The sequence below is a fragment of the Herpailurus yagouaroundi genome, unplaced genomic scaffold, assembly GCF_014898765.1.
Source record: "Herpailurus yagouaroundi ecotype Mexico unplaced genomic scaffold, PumYag 221, whole genome shotgun sequence".
NCBI lineage: Eukaryota > Metazoa > Chordata > Mammalia > Carnivora > Felidae > Herpailurus > Herpailurus yagouaroundi.
In genome coordinates this window covers 11,683,212-11,704,471 of record NW_024412452.1, presented here as the reverse complement: position 1 = coordinate 11,704,471, position 21,260 = coordinate 11,683,212, and the positions used below count along the sequence as shown (strand labels likewise).

At 58.4% G+C, this 21,260-nt stretch overlaps 1 protein-coding gene across 3 annotated transcripts in view; it reads right to left on the bottom strand.

Moving 5' to 3' along the window:
- Positions 1 to 1,565: 1,565 nt before the first annotated feature.
- Positions 1,566 to 21,260, bottom strand: part of CYP26B1 (cytochrome P450 family 26 subfamily B member 1) — a 20,689-nt gene continuing 994 nt past the window's right edge. Inside the window, exons 1-7 of one of the 3 annotated variants that reach the window (XM_040458554.1) lie at positions 21,178 to 21,260; positions 20,458 to 21,073; positions 16,739 to 16,963; positions 7,655 to 7,930; positions 7,237 to 7,392; positions 5,452 to 5,736; positions 1,566 to 5,094 (exon numbers count right to left, since the gene is read on the bottom strand). In XM_040458554.1, coding sequence (XP_040314488.1) covers positions 4,702 to 5,094; positions 5,452 to 5,736; positions 7,237 to 7,392; positions 7,655 to 7,930; positions 16,739 to 16,963; positions 20,458 to 20,661 — 1,539 coding nt within the window. In that variant the 5' untranslated portion in view covers positions 20,662 to 21,073; positions 21,178 to 21,260 and the 3' untranslated portion in view covers positions 1,566 to 4,701. Of the gene's footprint in view, positions 5,095 to 5,451; positions 5,737 to 7,236; positions 7,393 to 7,654; positions 7,931 to 16,738; positions 16,964 to 20,457 lie in introns of all 3 variants that reach the window. The other 2 variants (XM_040458553.1, XM_040458552.1) reach the window with 2 other exon arrangements.

The following is a 21,260-nucleotide window of genomic DNA, read 5'->3' as shown; positions in this document are numbered from 1 at the left end:
ACTGAGGGCAGCCCAGGGACCATGCTGCCTTCACCTCTGCTGCCACACAGGACATTCCGCCAAGGAGACTGGAATTCACACTTTGAAAAACTACTACCTTCTGCTGGCATGGTTCCTGGTGGAAGTTGGGGGGTGTTCACTGCTGCTTCTCACTGACCCTGGAGGCCTCCGGGTGAGGGAGTCCCACAGGGGCACGTGCTGGGTGGGGCAGGTGGCCCAGTTCTGGTTCAAGGACCATCCTTTGCTTCTGTGTAGCCATAAGAAAGTCCCCGCCACTCTAAGACTCTGGTTTATCTTATGGAAAACGAGGGAGTCCCCCTTGCTGTCCCCCTCCCCAGGTGGAGGTTAGGGCTCAGGGAGAGCAGACCTAAGGGCGGTGGGGAGGGGCCGATGAAGCAGAAAGATGGCACAGGGCCGAGGATGCGGTGGACAAGGCTGGCTGAGTGTCCTGCCCTGGTGGCACTGTTCAGAAGATGTTGGTGGTTCTCTTCTGGGTGGCCAGGCTCTGGGTCCAGGTGGCCAGGTGGGGAGAGGCCCTGCAGCCCTCTCTGGATCTGGGGACTCTGAACTGAGGTTGGACCTAACGGTGTCAAAACAAACAAACAAAGAACGCTGCAGCCACAAAAAAAAAAAAAGCGCCTTTTTCAGGCTAGCCTTTTGGGGGGGGGGGGGGGGCCCCCCCCCAATTCCCTCCCCAGGCGGTGGGGAGGGGACTGGGCAAGGCAGAGGATGGGACCGGCCTGGGTACTATGAGGCCCTGCCTGTGACAGTACCAGGCCCTCTCTCCCCACCCCAGCCCCTCAGTCCTGAAAACCACCCTCAGAGTTCCTTGTCCCAGCACTGGACGTCTCGCCCTTTGCTGGCCTCACCTTTGCCCTCTGCGAGTCAGGTTGCAGAGCGCCTTTTATCTGAGTGTGAGGAACGTGAAAGAGGACACGGTTTCCGTCGTCAAACGGGCTTGGGGAGCCCTGTGACCCAGGCAGTCGCTTAGCACGCCCGCCCTCAGGTTCAAGGGCCCGGGAGGTCCTGCAGGGAGGAATCTGCCCAACCCTTTTTGACCCTTTCCCCAAACGTATTTAATCAGGGAACCCGTTTGCTCCTACAACACCCATGAAATAGGCTTTGAGAAGTGCTCTAGGGCACGAGGTTGGAAGTTAGGAGAACTGAACTCTGCTCCCCAGTTTGCCGTGTGGCCATGGAAATCAGTGTCCTTGTTCAAGATGGACGCTGAGGACGGGGCCTCGGCTCTGGGTTGCCTCGTCCAGCAATGAGACTCCCGGCCGAGCTGGTCATGGCCACAGTCGGCCAGCGGAGACAACTCCCAGCTGCCCCATCCCCCAATGTATGGGGACCAGTGGCTGTACATTTACACGTCTCCCCACCCAGGGGAACCCACTACTCCCAGGGCACTGGCACGGACCTCTCTGTGCCTATGCACAAGGAATGGTGAGCTTGGTTGTGGGGAAGAATTTCCTGCCTGGCAGGTGGGCATAGGGGAAGGGCATGTGGGTGGCCGGGAGGACCCTTACAGCAATGCTGAGAATGCAGAGACCAGACAGGCAAACAAGGGTGAGTCCCCACGGTTTATTATGGAAGCCTATAAAAGAGCCAGGTTGAGTATTTCCAAAATCACAAAATGCACAACATTCATTTTTTTTTTTAATATGCAACATGGAATATTATATACAGATTAAAACCACATGACAGCAAAAACACTCACACGGCACCAGTTTCATATCAAAACAAAACACACAAGTGCTTTTTCAATATTAAAACAACTGTGATAAAAACATATTAATATTTTGAACCATGTTTACAATAGAGAAAAAAATTCATATTTTACTAAATAACAAATATTTAACAGCAAAAACTTTATACTAAATATCTATTTTGAATTATAACAAAAATAGTACTTATAATAGTTTATAAAGACAGACACAAAATTATAACATTTATGAAAAAAAAAGTTTTGTGTATAAAATAATATTATAGTGATCCGGGCAGGGTCAGGATGGTACCCAGAACACAAACGCCAGCGCCCAACATCGAAAGTGCTTCAATCTGCAAGCCCGTGGCAGGAAGAGGGTTGTGGGGTTTTGTCTTTTTAATGTCAAGTTACAATAGTTAGGAATGGTAAGTGAGGAAACATCACCCATCTAGCACTACCTCTATAGAGCCTATACAAGAAACACACGGACACGGATGGACAGAGGAGAGACGGCTGAATTTCGACACTGGGACCCTCCTGTCAGCCAGTCAAGAGCTTCTTTCGGTTCCCTTCTTGTTGCCTTTGAGACCCAGCGGGGTAAATAATCCTTCCTTCCTCCTCACGGGGACCCCCTCCGACTTCCCCTCTGCCCCTCCCAGGCTGGTCACCCCAAGAGAAGGCCACTGATGCCTCCCAGAGCCCTCCGGACCCCCCACCCCCTTACCAGGGCCAGGCCTGGTGGGCTTCCTGTCTGAAGTAGCACTTACTGCCTTCCTAGATGTTCAGTCAAAAGCGACTGGTTCAGGACAAGCTGGGTCAGTTTAATGGACCAGGAACCTTGCAGACACTGGGCTTTTTTATGGGTATGAAATTCTGGTGCACCATGCAGATATTTTGCAAGCGTTGATGAGTCTTGACACATTTTTGCCTGTTTTTCAGAATGTGTGTGTGTGGGGGGGGGGGTGGATTGAGAGATTTTGCTAATATTTTAAAAATGTCTCTTTGTCAATGATGCCCCTGTTCTGCACTGTTTTTTAGTGGTGAAAATGTAGGAACCAAATGAAACACTTGAGAACAGGGGTTATAGAGCGGTCCACCAGGCATGAACCCGTTGCCCTAAAGCCTACCACACAGGGATGTGAGTGGGGGCGGGTGGGGGTCTGCAAGCACCATGAGGGGGCCACTCAGCGGCCACAGTAGCCACTGCTACAGAGAGGGAACTGGAGGGAATGGAATCCTGCACTCTTCTGTCTCTAATGTGTGTTTTTGATTTTCTTGTAAAGATGATTCGTCGATTTTATATAACATCAAAATCCAATAGAGAAACACAGAAAGCCAAGAAAAATCTGAAAACAGACAAAATCACTTAGAGACTCACCAGAGACCCCCAAAACCATCCCGGGAGGCATCCCAAATTTCCAACACTCAAAATGCCAGTGGCAGGAACCACTCCTCTGTCCCCCAGTCATCCCCTGACTGGCCAGTTTTCAGCCAAATCACTTCTGACAAATCGCACGTACCCTCCTCCTCAGCTCTGCAGCACCCTCCCCACTGCAGCTGCCTCCAGACCACGGCAGAGGACCTGAGTCAGCGCAGCGAACGGGCCGCCTCCTTCGCTCACCTCCCCTTGCTTTCGTCTTGTCCCCACACCTCTGAGCTGGGCTAAGTAGACAGTGGCATAGAGGTGGGTGGGACTTCAAGGACATCTCTCCAAGGGCAAAGGGCCAAGGGTGAGGGTCAAGGGACGGACAACAGGGGCCCTCACTCCCTGTCAGAGGAAAGAACCCGTATACTTCCCCATGCTCACTAGGAGGAGTGGGGGGCACCGGGGTGAAGAGTGGCCAAGCAAGAGCTTGTGGCAGCCTCCAAATCCCCATGTGAACAGGGTTTTTGACAGAGCAGGGAGGGAGGCAGGGGGCCATTTCCCCACCACCGCCAGGGGGCAAAGGTGGAGGCACTGGACTTCACCCGGAGAGTGAGGCTCTGAGGTTGAACCCACAGAAGGTCTGGAGCCCGTGGGTGGGAGGACCCATTCGCAGAAGCCCTGCCCTGGACAGCTGGGAAGGAGGCTGGGGACAGAAGAGATGCTTGTTCCAGTCCCCGGGAACGCCAAGATTCGGTTGTATAAGTGAATAAATATGGGGGGAGTGGGGAGGGTCCGGGGTGAGGGGCAGCGGGCAGCCCGTGAGCCAAAGGCCTTGGGCATGTGTGTAACAGGGAAGTAGGGTGGGCTCAAGGCTGCCTGGCAGGAAGGTGAGGATGTCAGTGCGCATGCCCAGGGCCACCAGGGAGGGTGCTGGGAGGACAGGGCCTGGGGCTCCTTTGCCCCAAGGTCAGAGAGAGAAAAAGTAGCAGCAATAGGTAATTTCAAATGTCCAAACTGGCAACAGGGTGGGGCCCCTGCAGGCTGCTTGCAGCCCCCCACTCTACCAAGGGTGACTCGTGTTCTCTTACCCAGTATGCTATTCCTGGGCAGCCACCCCAGGAGGGGCACTCTACCAGTCTGAGTCAAAGCAGGAAGGGAGGGGGTGCTGAAGAGAGCCCCAAACGGGGCACCTCTTTTCCTCCCTCCCCCTCAACCACCCGTCCTCAGACTAAAGGGGCCCAAAAGAAATGGGAGAGGTGGGACCAGTTCAGAACATGACAAGCAAATGCGACAGCCAAGCCACTGACTTTTAACACTGTAATGGGCATGCAGAGTGCCCCGCCATGCCCCTTCCCAGAAGCTAAGCTGGTGGGAACTGGAGGGACTGGAGAGAAGTAGGAGCCAGGAGAAGAGCCTTTCCCCTGGAAGGACGGGGCCCTTGTGGCTTTGGGTAGGGTTTGCCAGGGAGAGGAAACAGGGGAGGGTAAGGTATGGGGGGCCGCTCCCCCTTCCCCACGTTCCCACCCCCTCCCACACACAGGTTTCGACCCTTCTGGTGCCTCCCACCACCACCACCCCACCCCACCCCGCCTGGCTGGGCTGAGGTGGGGGTATGGGCCAGGCGCGTTTAGACTGTGGCGCTCAGCATGGCCTCCGTCTCTGGCAAGATCTTGTTCTGGTTAGAGTCCAGGCCAAAAAACTTGACGCTGAGGCCATCCACGGGGTGCAGGACAGGGACCAAGGTGATGCGGGGGAAGGTCCGGGTGGCCAGCTCAAAGCGGCTCGTGCTAGCCAGCTCCACCGCCAGCACCTTCAGGAACAGCTTGGCCAGATGCTTGCCCAGGCAGGTGCGGACGCCGCCGCCGAACGGGAGGTAATGGAAGCGGCCATCCTTGTCTTCACTCCGTGCCTGACCAAAGCGGTCTGGATCGAATACGTTCACGTCTTTGAACACAGGTGCCGTGTCGTGGGTATCCCGGATGCTGTACATGACACTCCAGCCTTTGGGAATCTGAAAACCCTGGAGGCAAAACGGGGGCAGGGGTGAGGTATGGTGGTGAAAGCCGGAGGAGGTCTGAGAGAGGGCAGATGACTTTCTGCCTGCCAGCCCCACAGGTCCAGATGTTTCTAGAGGCCCCCCACTGTGGCACCCCCTCCCCCCACAGCTCCCCCCCTCAGCATGTTAGTCCTGTCTCTTGTTTACAGATGTCCACATGCAACTCCCATTATGATACCCGGGTTAGCTTCATCTGACCCAGCATCTGGGTACTGAAGTACCCTGACAAAAAGGCTGTTCTTTCCCAGCAGCCAGCCCCCACCCCCAAAGCAATGTTCCCAAGGATCCCCAAAGCCCCAGCCCCGCAGGGCCCAGCCTCACATCAAGCTCGAAGGTCTGCAGCACGGTACGGTAGCCACCAGAAATGGGTGTGAAAAGGCGCATAACCTCCTTGATGACACAGTCCAGATAGTGTAGCCCGCTGAGGGTGTCGAGGCGCAGTGTGCCCTCACAAGGGCAGCCGCCACTGTGCAGGATGCCCTGGGCCCGCAGCTCCTCTCGCAGCTTCTCCAGCACGGCTGGGTGCTTCAGCAGCTGCATGATGAGCGAGGTGCTGGCACTGGCAGTGGTGGCGTAGGCTGCGAAGATCAGCTCCAGAGTCCCGTCCTGCAGCGGCAAGGAGAGAGGCATCGTCGATGATCCAGCGCCGGGGCAGCCCCGCTCCACCGGCATCCCCCGTGCCCCAGGCTCATCTAGCTGGGCCTGCCTCTGAGCCTCATGTTGCTGCGGCATCCGGGCCACAACAGACACAGGTCACGGGGCCAGTCCCCCGGCTGGGCAGGAGAATTAGCTGCTACAGTCCAGGGCAGAGGCACGAGCCTGGAAGTCCCTTGGGGCAGGGCTGCTTCTCCCTCACTGCTGGATTCCAGAGCCAGCCCCAGCAGGCCTAATCAGCGCAGTGAGCTCACAGAAGAAAAAGGACAAATCTCAAGGAGCCAGGCCCGGTGTGGCGAGCAGGGTGGGTCTACACTGGGGCTTTCCAGCTGGCAGCCGCAGCCCCTTCCTCCATCCCCAGGACATCTAGTAGGAGGTCAGGAGTACTGATGGGGTTGGGGAGGTGACCTGGGACCACACCCACGGGGACGTGTGCTGGGCTGAGCGGAGGTGGCCCCCAGAAGCCTCAGACCCCACCAGGGTTCTCAGGGGAGCAAGACACCTGGGCACTGGGTACCCCAGGGAAAGGTCTCAGCAGGTCACCTCATCCCGAACCCTGTATTTTACACGTGAAGGCCTAGAGAGGAGAGGGAAGGGACCTGGGTTTCTGACTCGCCGTGGCACAACACTTCTTGTCAAACAGGAAGGTCACTGGAGTTCCTAATGGCTCGCTAGGGGGAAAGCAGGAGCCAGACTAAGGGTGAGCACAGACAGTGGGGATGGCGGAGTCTTCAGGAAGTCTCCGTGGGCACCCGGCAGGCATGCGGGTGGCAGAGTCGAGACCAGGATGAGTTGATGAATCCCTCCTCAGGTGGTACACCCACCCTAAAAAGGGGCGGGCAGGAAGCCCTTCTTGGAGGCCAGTGTGGACAGTCATGGTGTTGGCAGCCTGACTGGGCTTAGCGAGTACCAGACAGGCTGGGAGACGGTATTGAGTGCCACCAGTTTGAAAAGGCTGGTAGGATGGGAGGAGACCCGAGTCAGGTCCAAATCTCCCTGTTCCTCCCCAAGGACTGAGGCTGCCCTCACGCAAGTGGCTTCCCTTCTGGGGACCATGATGCACTGAAATGGTGAATACCGGGAGGTGGAGGGGGTCGAGGGGTTGAGGGGGTCAATGAAGCCTCCGACACCAAATGTGCACGGGGTTTCTAGGGGCCAATTTTCAGTACCTTTTCCTAAATGGTGGATGGGATTGTGGGTGGGATGGAGAGTGTGGGTGCACAGAAGCTGTGGTGGGGGGCGGTACCACCCACTGCGGATGCTTCTCGTCTATCCCCATCAGTCTGCACACTAAGCAGACGGGGACACGGTCTCTTTTCTGGTTAAGTGCCCCAGCCCCAAGCAGTGATGGCCACCACAGCTGGTCAGGGACAGTCCCTGTGGGCCGGGAGCAGAAGGGGTAGAAACAGAGCATGGGGCGCTCGCGCTGACCACTGGGGAGGCCGCCCCCACCTTCAGCTCCTGCATGGTCATCTCCTTCCCATGCTCCTTGCTGCTTTCAATGAGGATGTCCAGTGCGTCTGAGTAGTCCTTGCCCTGGGTGCACTGCAGCTTCTCCCGGATCGCCTTTTCTAGGCCCTTCTGCAGGATCTGCCGTGCCTGAATGCCCTGAGGGGAGAAGGAGGCCACCTGGTCACCAAAGAGGAAGGGCCCCCTCCCACGGCCGGGAGGGCCACAGGGAAAGGACTCCTCTGAGAACTTCCCACCTAAACTGCAGAGACCAGCAGGTGAAGGCTCCACCCCCACCCTTCTGCTGACACCTCCCCTCTGTCTGTGTGACCAGTGAGCGTCTTAGTGGTCGGCCACCATGTCACTCCAAGTGGGTTCATGGATGCCCCATCTCCTCTCCTCCCAGGCCCTGGGTGCTCACCCGTCGGTAGCCGCTAAAAGGCAAGTCGACAGGCAGGGAGAAGACATTCTCAACAAACTGCTGGTAGACTTCAAAGAGGTGGCCAAGGTCCTCTTCGGGGATGCTGAAGCCCAGCAGCACACGGATGGCCATGCGGAAGGTGAGCTTCTGCGCCTCCTGGTACACGTTGATGGCCTCAGGGCAGCTGCTCCAGGCGCGAAGCGTGTCCTGGATCACCAGCCGGATCTTAGGCAGGTAGTTCTGCAGGGCCTCATGACTGAAGATCTTGGAGAAGACCTGGAGGGCAGGGGACAGTGGCAAGAGGCGCTCGTGCCGGCCCTCTCGGCTCCCAGGGGGCCCCGCTGAAGCATGCAGCCAGGACGGTGGCCACAGAGACTCTGGGTCCCCACTCCAATCGAGCTCTGCTTTCCAGCTCTAGACACAAACACCTGCTGGCTCGCCTACCTCCAAAGCCCCTCCTGCTGCCTGTGCCTTGAGGCAGAACCAGGGGAAGGACAGGCTTAAAACACCATTCGTGGGCACTTTTATTCAAAGTCAGGACCTTCCATGTCATCACATGGAGATGTGAGCTGTCCTCTCCTTTCCTGACGCCCAGAAAAGCATGCGCTCCAAACAGTGGCAAAGCCCTGCGGACTGGGCAGTCCAGCCGCCAGCAGGTCTGCAGGCGATGTGGCTGTATCAGCTTTGGGGAGCACGCAACGGAGTGTTGGGCAGGGCTGCGGAGGAGCTGGCCCCTCCACGACAGGAACCCATTCCCAAACTCCCCCGCCACAGGGGCAGAAGCGCCCAGGAGGAGTGGAACACAGGTGCGAGGACTGGCCAAGGAAGAGATGGAAAGCACTAGGTGGCTCTTCTTCTCCACTGATGGGAGGACAAGAGAGTCTGAGGTTAGACCACAGGCAGGACTTCCTGAGACCAAATTGCTCTTATTCCCTGGGAAACACCTACTGGATGCAGATCCCAGGCCATCTGTTAATAGCTGTGCCACAAAAATGTCTTCAATGTGGCCAGGCCTGGAGGCAGGGGAATGGGGGCAAGATTTTCCACCCCAAAAGATCACAAAGCCAAACAGAAGCTCTTTTAGTGCCCTGCATCTTCCTGGTCCATTTTAAGTAGCCAGTGAGTCCCTATTTCCACCTTCTCTGCTTTCCATCCTCCTGCTTCCTCAGTAACACCCTCTGCCCCCTCCTTAGCCAAATGCCCCAGCACAGTTTTCACACTGGTGACCACGGTGTACAGGAGAGGGGACAACATTAGTTTATTTACTGATCGCCTGTGTGTCCCACTCATAACCAACATCCTCTACCCCCTCCAAGAGTCCAGAGCAGAAGGGGGTACCCCCACCAACAGCGAGGGAAAGGTCACTGGGGAAGGCAGAGAGGGGAGGGACAGCACAGGAGAAGGAGACAAATATTCCTCTAGCCCCCCTACCCTGACCCACGCAAACCACACACACGCGCTCACCCTCCCCTCCTGTCCCCCAAACACAACCACCGCACAAACTGTAAATGTGAGAATTTCCCCTGCAGTCAGCTCGAGGAGGAAAAGGTAACATTTTCCTGGCCTCAGCCCTGCATGGCTAATGGGAGGGCTGGTTTGCAGAAATAACAGTGCTGGCCCTTCAGTGGCCCAGCCAGGCGTTCACAATAGCACTTTCATTCCGAAATTCCCGGTGGGCAGACGGAGGGAGGGAAGGAGGCCAGTGAGGGGCAGAGAAGCCAGCACTGTTCGGGGCTGCTCTTGCTATTAAGGGACAGCTGAAATGTAAAAGGATGATGGGAAGTGGCCAAGGGCAGCCCGGGCCTGAATGGGTCACTCACACCTTGCTCAGTTGTGGGGGTCCCAGGAATATACAAGGGAGACTTCAGCTGCTACTCTCTTCAGAGGGCTATGGATAAAGGCAGTGTGCTCTCTGCCTCAGTACCCCCCCCCAACACACACCCTGTGTCCTCAGGATTCCAAGTTTGGCTCTTATGGGGTGGGAATGGGGCCCAGTCCCCAAAGCCCAGTGCTGGCCAACTAAGGGCCCTTACAAAACAGCAAAATGCTCATCAGGGAGGCAGAAAGATACTCTGTGGCTACCAGGCCTCAGTGAGGAGACTGGAGGTGGGGGCAGGCAGGGAGAGGGAGGCCACACCTGGCCTAGGACCAGCCAGTCCAGGGCCAACTGAGTACTGTCATGGAGGGGATGGGGCCAAGGGTTGGCCAGGCTCCCAGCACCAGGAGACCTGAGCCCAAAGGTGGGCATGTGGCGGTGGATAACAGGACAGAGGCCATGCAGACCTAGACTGGTCAGTGTCAAAGCCAGCTACGCTCTAATATGCAGCGGGGTGGTGACTCTGCAAGGGCAGAGTGGGCATCCAGAGACCTAAGTTTTAACTTACCAACTTACTGTGTGACCATGGCCTAATCACGCCCCCCAGCCTCAGTTTCCTCATCTATAAAGTGGTGAGGTTGAAAGACGTGAGCTCTGTGGTTCCTTTCAATGTACAGAGCACATAAATGCCAGTATCTATGTGTCCCAAAGTAGATGCCGTCCCCTTGAAAGAGTCCAGAATCTGGCACTGCATGAGTCACCTGGTAAGGGCCCACCAGGCCCCCATGCACGCACTCCAAGCAGGCTACAGTGGCCCAGGAGGGGCCATCCCAGGGTTACCAAAGGAGGCGCTCTGAGGACCCCCACTGCACTTTAAGGACTGGCCAGATGTGACCCATTGAGGAACCCTGCCCTGCCCTGCCCTGCCCCAAAGGTTACATTCCCTGCGCCCTCTAGTGATGGCCAGATGAACTGCTCCTTCTCAAACCTTGGGGTCCAAAGAGGGCAGGAGGACCAAGGGGGATTTGGGACTAAGCAGATGGACTCCGAGGGTAAGAGGTCCACACGTCACCTCTAGGAAGACAGGGGTCCTTATGGGGAGCTGGGAATGATCCCCAGGAAACCCTCTGCCACCCTGCACCTGCAAGCTTCTGGGCTGGGGCTTCTGAAAAGGGAATTACAGCCAGGTCCAGGGTTCTTTTCTTGACCCTGACTCATCAGTGGCAGCCAGCAGGTCACTGTCCTCTCTAGGGATTAGTTTCCCCACTGGTTTCATGAGAAGTTTAACTGGATGTTCTTGGGTCCCTTTCCACCTAGCCATCTCACCCATGATTCCTCTCAGAGCCCCCCGAGGCGGAGAAAATGGCCAACCGAGAAGTGAAGCAAAGGGAGATTGCAGGCGCTCTGAGCCCAGAGGACCTTGCTCAGAGGTCATCCAGTCCATGCCCCTGCTTCCAGCCCAGCGGCTCCACAGACATCAGGGCCTCCCAGGCACCAGGAAAACTCCCGGGCCTCATCTCTGGGTTGGTGCCCAGGATTAACAACGAGGGCACTTCCCACAGCCGAGGCAGCCCAGAAACCACCACCCACCACAAAGGCCAGGAGGAGGCGGAGGTGCTGGCCAGGGCACAGGGAGGCCTGGGCCACGTCGGGCGGGCGGGGTCAGGACTCGGGCACACGGGAAGGCGCCCAGCGGAGCTGCGCGGTGTGAAGAGAGGAAGGGTTCCCAGCCCCCAGAGCCGACTGCCCTGACCACAGTTGTAACAGGAGCCACAGCTGCTTTGTTTCCCTCTGGGGCTTCCCTAGGAATTCCCAAAAGTGAGCCAAGAATGTTGGACAAAGGTCATCGGGAACCAGCTGTGGCCCAGGCAAAGCCCTGCAGAGGGAACAGCAGGTATGGACTTCCCACCAGGGTTGGTGCCGGGACAGAGAAAGCAGAGTGTCACGGGAGACCCGAGAACTCCCAGGCACCGACGCGGCGCGGCGCAGGATGGGCTCTCGCCTTGGAGGGCGTGCCTGGAAACCCTCCATCACCCCCATCAGTTTCTCCAGCAAAGCAACTGGCTCAAGGGTCTACATCCTTGTTCTCGCTCTCTCCCCTGAATGGGAGGGGGTAGGGGTGGGACACCAGGGGGCTTGTCAAGGTTCAAATCCTCCATAATTGTTTCTATACATGCTTCCCCCTCCTGCCTCTCACATAGAGCCCCTGGGAGAGGAGTGGCACACTGGAGCCCCAGAGCCCTGCTTGCTGACCTGCTCAGCCAGATAGCCTCCCCCTTCTCAGCTGGTGGCCATGAATGCACAGACGGACAGACAGCCTCTGGACAGGCAGCCTCGGGAGCGGGAAGAGTCAGAGAGCGAACCTACTCCTTGGGCCAGTGACTCAGACTGGGAGGAATGGAAGCGGCTGCCCAGGAGGGTGGGGGCCTGGGCAGGCCACCCCGCCAAGCCAAGCCACCGGAGCCACAGCCTGCGGAGTGGAAAGAATAACAGAGGGCAGGCAGCCTCCGAGGCAGCTGTCCGCACAGCACAGGGGTGACGCCAAGGTGTGTACTTTAAACTCAAGTAAGGGGGAGGACAAGAGAGGACGTCATCTTCCCAGATGCCTGGCATTTCCACTGGGCCTGGACTTCACCTTGGCGGCCTCCTGAGCCAATCCCGTCTCAGCCCCTCTGGTTGGGAGGGGCCAGCCCAAACCCCCCAGCCTGGGCATGCTTCTGGGTTCCCAGCCCCTATGGGAACAGAGGGTCTGTCCCCCCAGTTGACTCTAGCTCTAATTCTGTCCCCAGGACAAAAGCACATGGTGGGGGAGGGAGAGCAGCCCTTGGCAGATACCTAAGCCACAGAATCTGAAGGTTTAGGTTTGCCGAGACACTCATCCTTCTTCCAGCCATAGCAAAACCCCCTCAGAAAGCTGAGGCCCAAGGGGGGAAGGGTTCTCCCAATGTCACAGTCCAGACCATGACTGGCCACACTCACCAACGGCAGGGAACCCCATCTCCCACCACTCCAAACCCCACGAGCCACCCTCTTACCAATCCCGGGAGCTCTGAATTTATCTAAGAACCCTAAGGGGCCGCTTCTTTATGGCCAAGTTTATTCTAAGGAAAAGGCCAGCTGTTCTGGTTACTATATTCCTGCTCTCAGCATTTCTCTTCCCCTAGAGGCACGCTCTTAACCCCGGTCTTTCAGCCTGGGCCATCCTGAACAGAGACAATGGCTGGCACAGGGGGCTCAGGGCCAGAGCAGACCCCAGCCAAGCCTCCCCTCCCTGTCAAGGCCAGAATTGTCTCCCAAGGCTGGAAAGTGAGCAGACACCCCCAGCATCATAGCCTTGGACCCCTCCCTGCCCTGGGAGGACAGAGAAAGGAGGGAAACGGGAGAGGGTGAACCCTACACCCAGCCAGCCCACCCGCCCACTGCCTGGCACAGGGCAATTGGAGGGAGGCACCCACTCCCAGGCGCCCTGGCGGCTGGCTGGCCATGGGCTCCCTCCCCCGTTGACCTTCAGAGAGATCCGCTCCTGCCACCCGCGCCCTCGGCGGCCCCTGCACCCACCGGCTACTGCTACAGTAACTTTTGAGTGAAGGACTTCTGGGGCTGGCAGAACAAAGGCTGTGTGCCTCAGCCAAGGGGCTGGGGCAGAGCTCTCCGTAGCGGGGCTGCCTGGCCGCGCCACCCACCCTCCTATCCAGTACAGGTGGGAACTTCTGCCCCGAGCTGGGCCTGGGGAGACTTTGCAGCCAGAGGTTGTGCACTGGTCCAAAGGCCATCTAGAGCAGGTCTTGCCTGGCTTCCCTAAAGACCCCCAAACCCTCCTGGCTCTGCCCTCCTGCTGAAGCACTTCCTGGACTCTCTACCCCAACACAGACTGCAGGGTGCACAGGGTCTCTGAGAGGGGTGCAGTGATCCTGAGCCTGACCTCCACTCCTACCCAAGACAGGGCCCAAAGGCCAGGTCATTGAGGGATGGTGTGCGGGGAGGCAGGGCTTCTTAATCCTTACCTCCAAAGCCTGGGGAGCTGCTCCCCCACCTCAGCCTTGGGTACAGAAGTCCCCGTAGCCAGGAGTCTGAGATGAAGGGAAAGCCATGCCTGCCATCTCCAGGACACCAGAAATCCAGGATTAAGTGCATTCTCTGGGATGCTCTCCAAGTTTGGGGAGGGCTACTACTGTCTGAGGTGCCCTGAAACTGCTGGCCCTCTGGTGCCGAAAGGCTCGCCCTATCTCCAAAGGAAAAGAGGAAATGCCTGATTCTGGTGTATGGGGCTGTGCACTGGAGCTTCTGTAATTACCCCCAACTCCTCCTCTGTGTGTCTGACAACTCTCCCCCCAATCTCCCCTACCACACTCCATCCACCCTTCCAGGGTAATTACCCCAGCCTCTGCACACAAAGAAGGATGACATCCCTCCCCCATTATCAGAGACACCCCAGACCCCTGGGGGAAGGGAAGTTACAAAAGAGAAGGGACAGAGTCTGAGGTAGTGGCTATAGGGACACAGGCCTGGCTCTCCAAGAGAGGATTTTGTTAGACTGGGCAAGACTTTCCGGACTTTCTCCCTAACAACCCCGCCCATCTTGGCCCTAGACCACCAGGACAGCAGGGCAAACACCTGGAGTGCAGCGATGGCTATAAGGAGCCCCTTCCCAGCACATCTGGTCGGACCTCCCAGAGAAGGGGTGGGCCACCAGCCCCAATGGAAACAGTGACGCTCCTAGTTCCCCGCCAGCCAGCCAGGCCCCAGCACACCTGGGCTGTACTTCCTGTGAGGACATCCTAACCAGGCCTGGGCCCGGCCCAGCGGCCTGCTCACCAGCCAGGTCCCTGACTACAGAGTGGACTGGATAAGGCATCGTGCGTGGCACACCCCCGACCTTGCCCAGGCTGGGTCCACTGGGCACTGGGGTCCTGCAGACTAGCCATTTTCTCCAGGACCAACAATATGCCCCTGAATATTTATCCTCTTCTCGTCCCTCCAGCTAGATCCTACTTCTTGAGGCAAAGACCGAGATTCCCACTTCTGTGTCTACCTAGTCCAAAGCCTTCAATTTGGCTCAGCAAACCTAAGTTTATGGAAAATTGAATTAGAGAGATTGTGGGGGGGGGGAGGGGAGAGACCCTTTCGCCCACCCATTTACCATAGGACCCATATAAATGCCACATAGCAAGCATCAACTAGTACACACACTGGGAGCACCCTGCCCTGGGTTCTCAAGCCTCTGTCAGGATGAACTGCTTTCTGGCCACCTCCTATCCCCAAGGAACTAGAGAATAGGGTACCCCAAAGAGGGAGACCATCAATGTGGCTCTCAGTGTCAGGCCCCACCCCTGCTCCATCCCTATCCTTCCCTCCCCCTTCCTTCCCTGTGCATTCCTCTGGCAGCATTCATCATGCCTTCTCCTTCCCTCCTCCCAAATGGACAATGTGGGCCAAACCTGGGGGCTTTCCAGGGAGCCCTCCCCACCTGGAGGCCCACAGCCAAGTTGGGCACCGGGTGGGTGGAACCACAAGGCAACAGCAAGCCCTCTGCACCCCCAGGGTCTCACACTCTGGTCCTGATCCAGCCTTCTCCTTCCTCCCCACCCCCAACCACCAGTTTCTGGCAAGCCCAGGTGGGCAGGACTAAGTAGGGCTCTGCTTGGTGGCCCAGAAACAACTCATCTCACCGATGCCTGTGTTGCATGCCCTGTCCTGCCCTTTCTTTGCTTCCTGACCTGGTTCAAGTCCCTCAAACTCTCCAAGCCTCTGTGTCCCCTTCTGTGAGAAGGGGATGATAACTTTTCTTGTCAAAGCCTCTATAAAAATAAAATGAGGAAACAGACGTATTCCCCGGAGCTGGGTTTCTGAATCTCAGGCTGTCTCCTCACTCTTTGGAACAGGCTTTGGGTGGAGTCATAAAGACTAGGAAAAAAATAATGGGCAGCACATTTTATAAGCCCCCCATTCCTGAGCCTATAGCCCCCTCCCAGCCACTCCTCATCTGCCCCCTGGAATTGTTAGCTGCTTCCTGCTCTAGTGAGGCAGATGGGGAAGACTACTTCAGGAGCCCCTTCCAGTACGTGCTTTATCGCGGGGCGGGGTGGGGGGGGGGGGGAGTTGTCTCTTCCATCAGATTTTGCCGCCTTTTGTCTGCTTGTCTGCTATGGAGAACTACTCGTCGCAAGCAGTGCAGAAGACACCAAATACTACAAGATTAATTCCTACGTTCACAAAGACCACTCCACATGGCCTTCTGGCCGAGAGGGCTGCTCACCGTTACCCGCCCCCCTCCCAGACTCTGCCACTCCTCCGGGAAGATCAGAGGCTGCCTCTCTTCCCTTCAGGTTTCAAACCTGGATGAGTCCTCTGACCTAATGGAAAACACCGAGGGAGGGGAGGTCGTGCAGCGCCCCCTCACTGGCGGCTTTAAGCCCGCCGGCCGCCGCCCCGCCCGCCGGCGGCTCAGCTTTCGGGTTACTGCAGTTCAAACAGCACGTGCCGCCCGCGCTCTGAGCCGCGGCGGCGGCGGCGCAGCCCTGTGAGGGGGCGGGGAGGCTCGCTCCGTGCGCGCTGGCTCGCCTCCTCCGCGCCTCTTGCAGGCGCTCGGGAAATCCACAGGATAAACACCCACTTTCTCTTCCTCTTTAGGGGAGGGGGTAGGTGCACTTTGATCCCCTGCAGCGCCGCCGCTGCTCTCCCACCCCTCGCCCTTCCTCCGCCATCCAGACTGGTTCTCGCAGCAGTGGCCCAGATTCCATCTCACCCCTCCCGGGCGAGGCTCCGCGACCGTCTCGCACAGGGTGCTCGGCTCCCAGCGCTTGCCGCGTCTACCTTAATCCAGCAACCGGTGGCAGAAAGGCTAGGTTTGGTTTTACAAAGATCCGTTTCCAGGCCTTGGGAGCATGGACCACCATCTGCCCTTTTCTCTTTTTAATTTTGTGGAGCACCGCGAGGACAGGCGTTGGACGCCCTAGTCCCTGCCCGTTCAAGCTCCCTCTAAACCACTTCCCTCACCCCGAACAGCCAGCCCCCCCCTGGGCCTGGTAGTGGGAAAGGCACAGCTAGCCAACAAACGGGCAGACCCAGAGGAGGCCTGTCAGCTCTGGAACCTAGACCGCAGACTTCGAGGCACGGAACTGCGGGGTCCTCTGGCATGGTGTACAGATGGGGTCTCAGATTCGAGTGGGGGCGTCTCCCGGGCTCTGCGAACTCCTTACACCCGAGGCTGGTACAGAGAAGAAGAGGGTCGGAGCAGGGTTGCGGGGTTCTTAACCCAGAGCGCTTACCTTGCGCTTGTTGCGGTGGATGTCGCCGATGGAGTTGGCCACTGTGTTTGGGCCCAGCAGCATGCGCGTGCTGCGTGGCCACTCAGTGCTCACGAGGTGGTGCTCGCCCATGAGGATCTTGCGCACGTTTTCTGCGCCAGTCACACGGATCAGCGGCCGCCCCAGCAAGTGCGTCTTGAACACGTTGCCATACTTCTCCCTCCTTGAGGACTGGAAGCCGGAACCCTGCGGGAGCCACGGAAAAAAACCTCTCTCAGAGCGTACATCTCCAGATGAGATGTCCGGGAGGCCCAGCCTGAAGGGCTCGCGGGGGAGGGGCGGAGGACCCCGCTCAGGCCACCAGTCCCCTGCTCCCCCCCCCCCACACACACACAAACACGCACGAAGGTTTTATTTTTCATAGCATGCACAAGAACTGGGAAGTAGGGCCTAGAGGATAATAAATAATGCAAGGAGGCGGGAGGCCCGGGGCACCCCTCGGGAGGGTGTTTAGTAATGACTTGCGGGAGGAAAAAGGTATCCCGGACCGCGGGACCCAAAGCTAGAGCCTTCGCCCCCCTCCCCCTCGCTCCCCCGCCCCACGCTCCGGAGCCTCTCGGAATAAATATTTCCAGGCTCTCGGCCACGGGCTGGCGAGACCCCGCGGGGTGGCCGCAGGCCAAAGATTATTTATAGCGGTGAGCGGTCGGTGCCCGGAGGCAGTCACTACAGAAGGGGGTTGGGGTTTCCTCCGTTCTCAGGGGTGGGCCGCGAAGGGACCCGGCGGCCCTCTGAGGGATCTGCAAGGTAGGGTCACGGGCCGAGAGCCGCGATTTTCCTAATGCAATGTGCCCTGGGAATAACTGAGAAGGATTTTCGTCGCCGCCCAGGAGTTTGGAACGGGAGCTCCGAGGAAGGCGCTTCCCGCGGGGCGGGGCAGGGCGGGGCGGCTGTCGCAGGTAACCGGATCCCCGGCGGCGGCTGCGGCGGCGCGAGCCCAGGACGCCTAGGCCCCAGCCCCGGCCCCGGCCCGGCTCTCAAAGGAGCTGGCTGAGCGGGCCCCCGCGCGGGTACCGGAAACCGAGGGGACCTCCGAGGGGCGGGGGCAGGGGCGTCCCGCTCACCTTTGACGTAGGCACTCGCCACCCCACCCCACGTTAACCCTTATCCCGCCGGGGCGGCACCGGGTGGGAAGGGGAGGGGCGCCACCTGTCCGGCCGTAGCTCTCGGCCGCCAACGAAGTGCGGATGCGGACTCCAGACCTACCGAGTCACGCACCCCCGAAGGGACACCTCGGCGGTCCCCTTTTCCTAGGCTGGTCTCTCTCCTCACTTTCCTTTCTTCTCCGGAAAAGTATTCTCCAACTAGATGTGTACACACCCCAGCACAGCCGAAAAGTGACTCTGCAGAACCCGGATCCCTAATCACTTTTCCACATGCGCCTCCGGCCCCGGCCCGGGCGCGCGACAGGGAGAGAGCCCAGAGCGCCCGCGCCTCCAGGAGGGGGGCTGGGTCGCGGGGGGACGCCACCCCAATCCCAGGTTGTGGGGGAGGAGAGAGCTCTCCGACCCTGCCGCGGTTCTAGACGGCGTCTATCCCTTTAAGAGAATTCTAGGCGAGGATGGAGGTGCGACCAAGGGGGGTTGAGGAGCGGGATTCCCTCCCTCCGTCTGCTATACCCGTCTCGCTCGCTCCGTCTGACTCTCCGTCTCTCCTCTCCTTCTTTTCCTCTGTTTTTCTTTTCTTTCGACACAAAAGTTGGGTTGTGAATTTTCCGAGGTCGCCGCCGCCTCTCTCCCGCCGCCCCCCTCCCGCCTCTGATCTGCCTAACTATAATTAAAGTGCGTTTTTTGTGGCATTAATAAAGAGTTATTTGTCCGCCGTTTCCACGGTCTTCACAAAGAGGACTTTCATAGGGGCGGCCGCTCGGGCCGCGAGTCCAATTTATACAAAAATGTTGTATTTTTAGCCCTAGGCTCTGTTTAGATGGCGCACGGTGGAAACGGAGAGCCCTTGGAGGTCTCCCCGTAAAATCTGATAAATGACTCCAAAAAAATAAAGCTGGGATTCAGAGGGCTCCCATTAACCCCTTCAGCGGCCTCCTACAGGCATCCCCCATGTCCCTCCCACGGCGGAGTCTAGGGCCCTGCGGGCTGATGGAAGGGGAGGTGTAGGCCTGCTTCCCTTTTCCCATCTTCTGTGCGGGTTGGACACGGAGCCCCAAGGGGCCCTTGTGGGATTCAGAGAAAAGGTCAGGGGGACATTGGATGGCAGAGAAAGGTCAGGAAAAGGAGGTGGGGACAGACCATGCATTCCGCAGATTGGCTCTAACAAGACAGGAGCTGATGCCCGTATGAGGTATTTTATTTCCTAAATTCTCGGCCAAAAGCCTAGACCACCGCCGCAGTTAACTCTTTAAGTGTGGCGGCAAGGGAGAGGCTCTGGGGATTTCTCTGCGGAGGGTAGCCCTATTGGTGAAAGCGAACCCCTCCCCACTGGCTGAACAACCCCAAAAGAGACGGGCCGATTCTGGGACTTGGGAAGACCACACCGCAGAGGAAACGCGCGTCACCCTCCTCGCCCCCGCTCCGCTGTCACTTGGCGCGGGGCGGGGCCGGCAGGGTGTAAGTGTGGTGCGCGCGCGGATTGCACGCGTCTGTTAGTTTCAAGCCTTGCTTTCGCACTTCTAAACCCACAGGTCTCTGCGTTCGCCTCCCGCCCCACCTCTCCCTTGCCCGGGTTGTCTTCAGGACATTCGTGCTTCTCTTAACCGCCATCAGCATCCTCCGGACAAACACCGGTGCACACGCGAACACGACACACTTCCCGCGGTTGACCAGAGGCGTCCCCCACCCCCAAAAGAAAAAATTCTGTGTGTATCCACTTGCAAACGCGTTTGTCTAGCACTTGACGAGGTTAATTCCAGGTTAATCTCCCCATTACCTTACCTGAGTCTGGTTCCCGACGCGCCCACCCCCATTATCACCAGCAGCGTGAGGTCGTGAGGCGTCTGGCAACAAACATGCACACACTCTATGGATCTCACACACCAATCCCAGGTTTCTCTCCCTTGCTACAGTGTCCCCACCCAATAAGCAAATAGACCCTTTTCCTTAAAAGCCAAGAACCCTCGAGTCTCAGGCTTTTCATCTTCTTTGGGGTACCTCCTTCCCTCCCCACCACAAAATACACACGCTCTCTCCGACCTTGGACCAAGGCAGTTGTACCTAGCGCAGCCGACGACGCGGCGGGAACACAGCCGGGGGTCTAAAAGGGGCACTTCTGGGTGCCATTGGCTCCTTCGTCTCCCCGACTCAGTGTTCGGGTCCCAAGGACACCGCCAAAGCCCCGGAAGCCGACGGCGACCGGGGCCTGGAACGCGAAGGGGAGACGAAATCGGCTCACGACCTGACGCGCCCTCTGGCCCGCACCGCGCGGGGAGCCCACTAGACCCCTGCTGGGTCGCCAGCGACGGGGGAAAGTCAATCTTGGGAGCCCTCTGGGGTCCTGGGACCTCTCGTATCAACTCCCAGAATTTGCGCACCGGGCGCCAGTGGGCTCCAAACCACGCCGCAGGCGGGCAGGAGAAGCCCGGACGGCACCCGCAAAGAGGAGGGAAGGGGCGGGGCGGGGACCCGTGCCTTCAAGCTCCGGGCGCCCCCTGGCCAGCCCGCGGCTCCCTCCTCCCGGCGCTCGCCGCTAGCGGACCCCGGAGAGCATCCGAGCGAGTGCGCCCTTACCTGTAGCAGCCAGTGGCCGGTCTCTCCGATGAGCGGGAAGCCCATGGAGCCCTTGGGGATGGGCAGCTTGCAGCTCTTGTCGCGGGTGGCAGCCCAGCGCAGCTGCCACAGCTGCTGCGACACGGCCAGCAGCAGCGTCACCGACACCAGGCACGCGGCGAGAGTGGCCAGCGCCGACACCAGCTCCAAGCCCTCAAAGAGCATGTTGGCGGCCGCTCGGGGGATTGGCTGTGCCGGCCGCGGCGGGGGAGGGGAAGGCCGGATGAGAAGGGACACGAACGGCGGGGGAGGGGAGGCTGCGGCCGGGGGTCCTGGTACCTCCAGCCGAAACAGAGAAGGAGGAAGGGGCCGCGGGAAGGGGAGTGGAGGCTGCGAGGGGAGCGGAGAGAGGGAGGAAAAAAATTGCCTACAAGAAGAGAGAGAGGAGACTCGAGGAGACTCGGAGTGTAACTTTGTTTGTTTGTTTGTTTGTTTGTTCCCTTATAGCGGGCTTGGGGACTGCTCGAGGGTGGTGAGATGAAGCCGTGAATCAAGCTGGTGGATTAGCTCTCCCCGCAACCATCACACTCGGAAAACTTTGGAAAACTTTGTCCAGCGGGAGCCTCTCTCGTAAGAGCTAGCGGAGAGAAAGTGCGATCGATTTGTCAAAAGTTTTCCCCTCAAATTCCTAGGTGGAAAAAAAAAAGGGAAAAAACTCTGAATCCAAAAATTCCAACGAACCCAGAAACTTTGGGGGCGAAGGGGAAGGCTCCCCGGCTGAGGCGAGTCGAGAGGCCCGAGCCCAGCGTCCGCGGGCTGCCCCC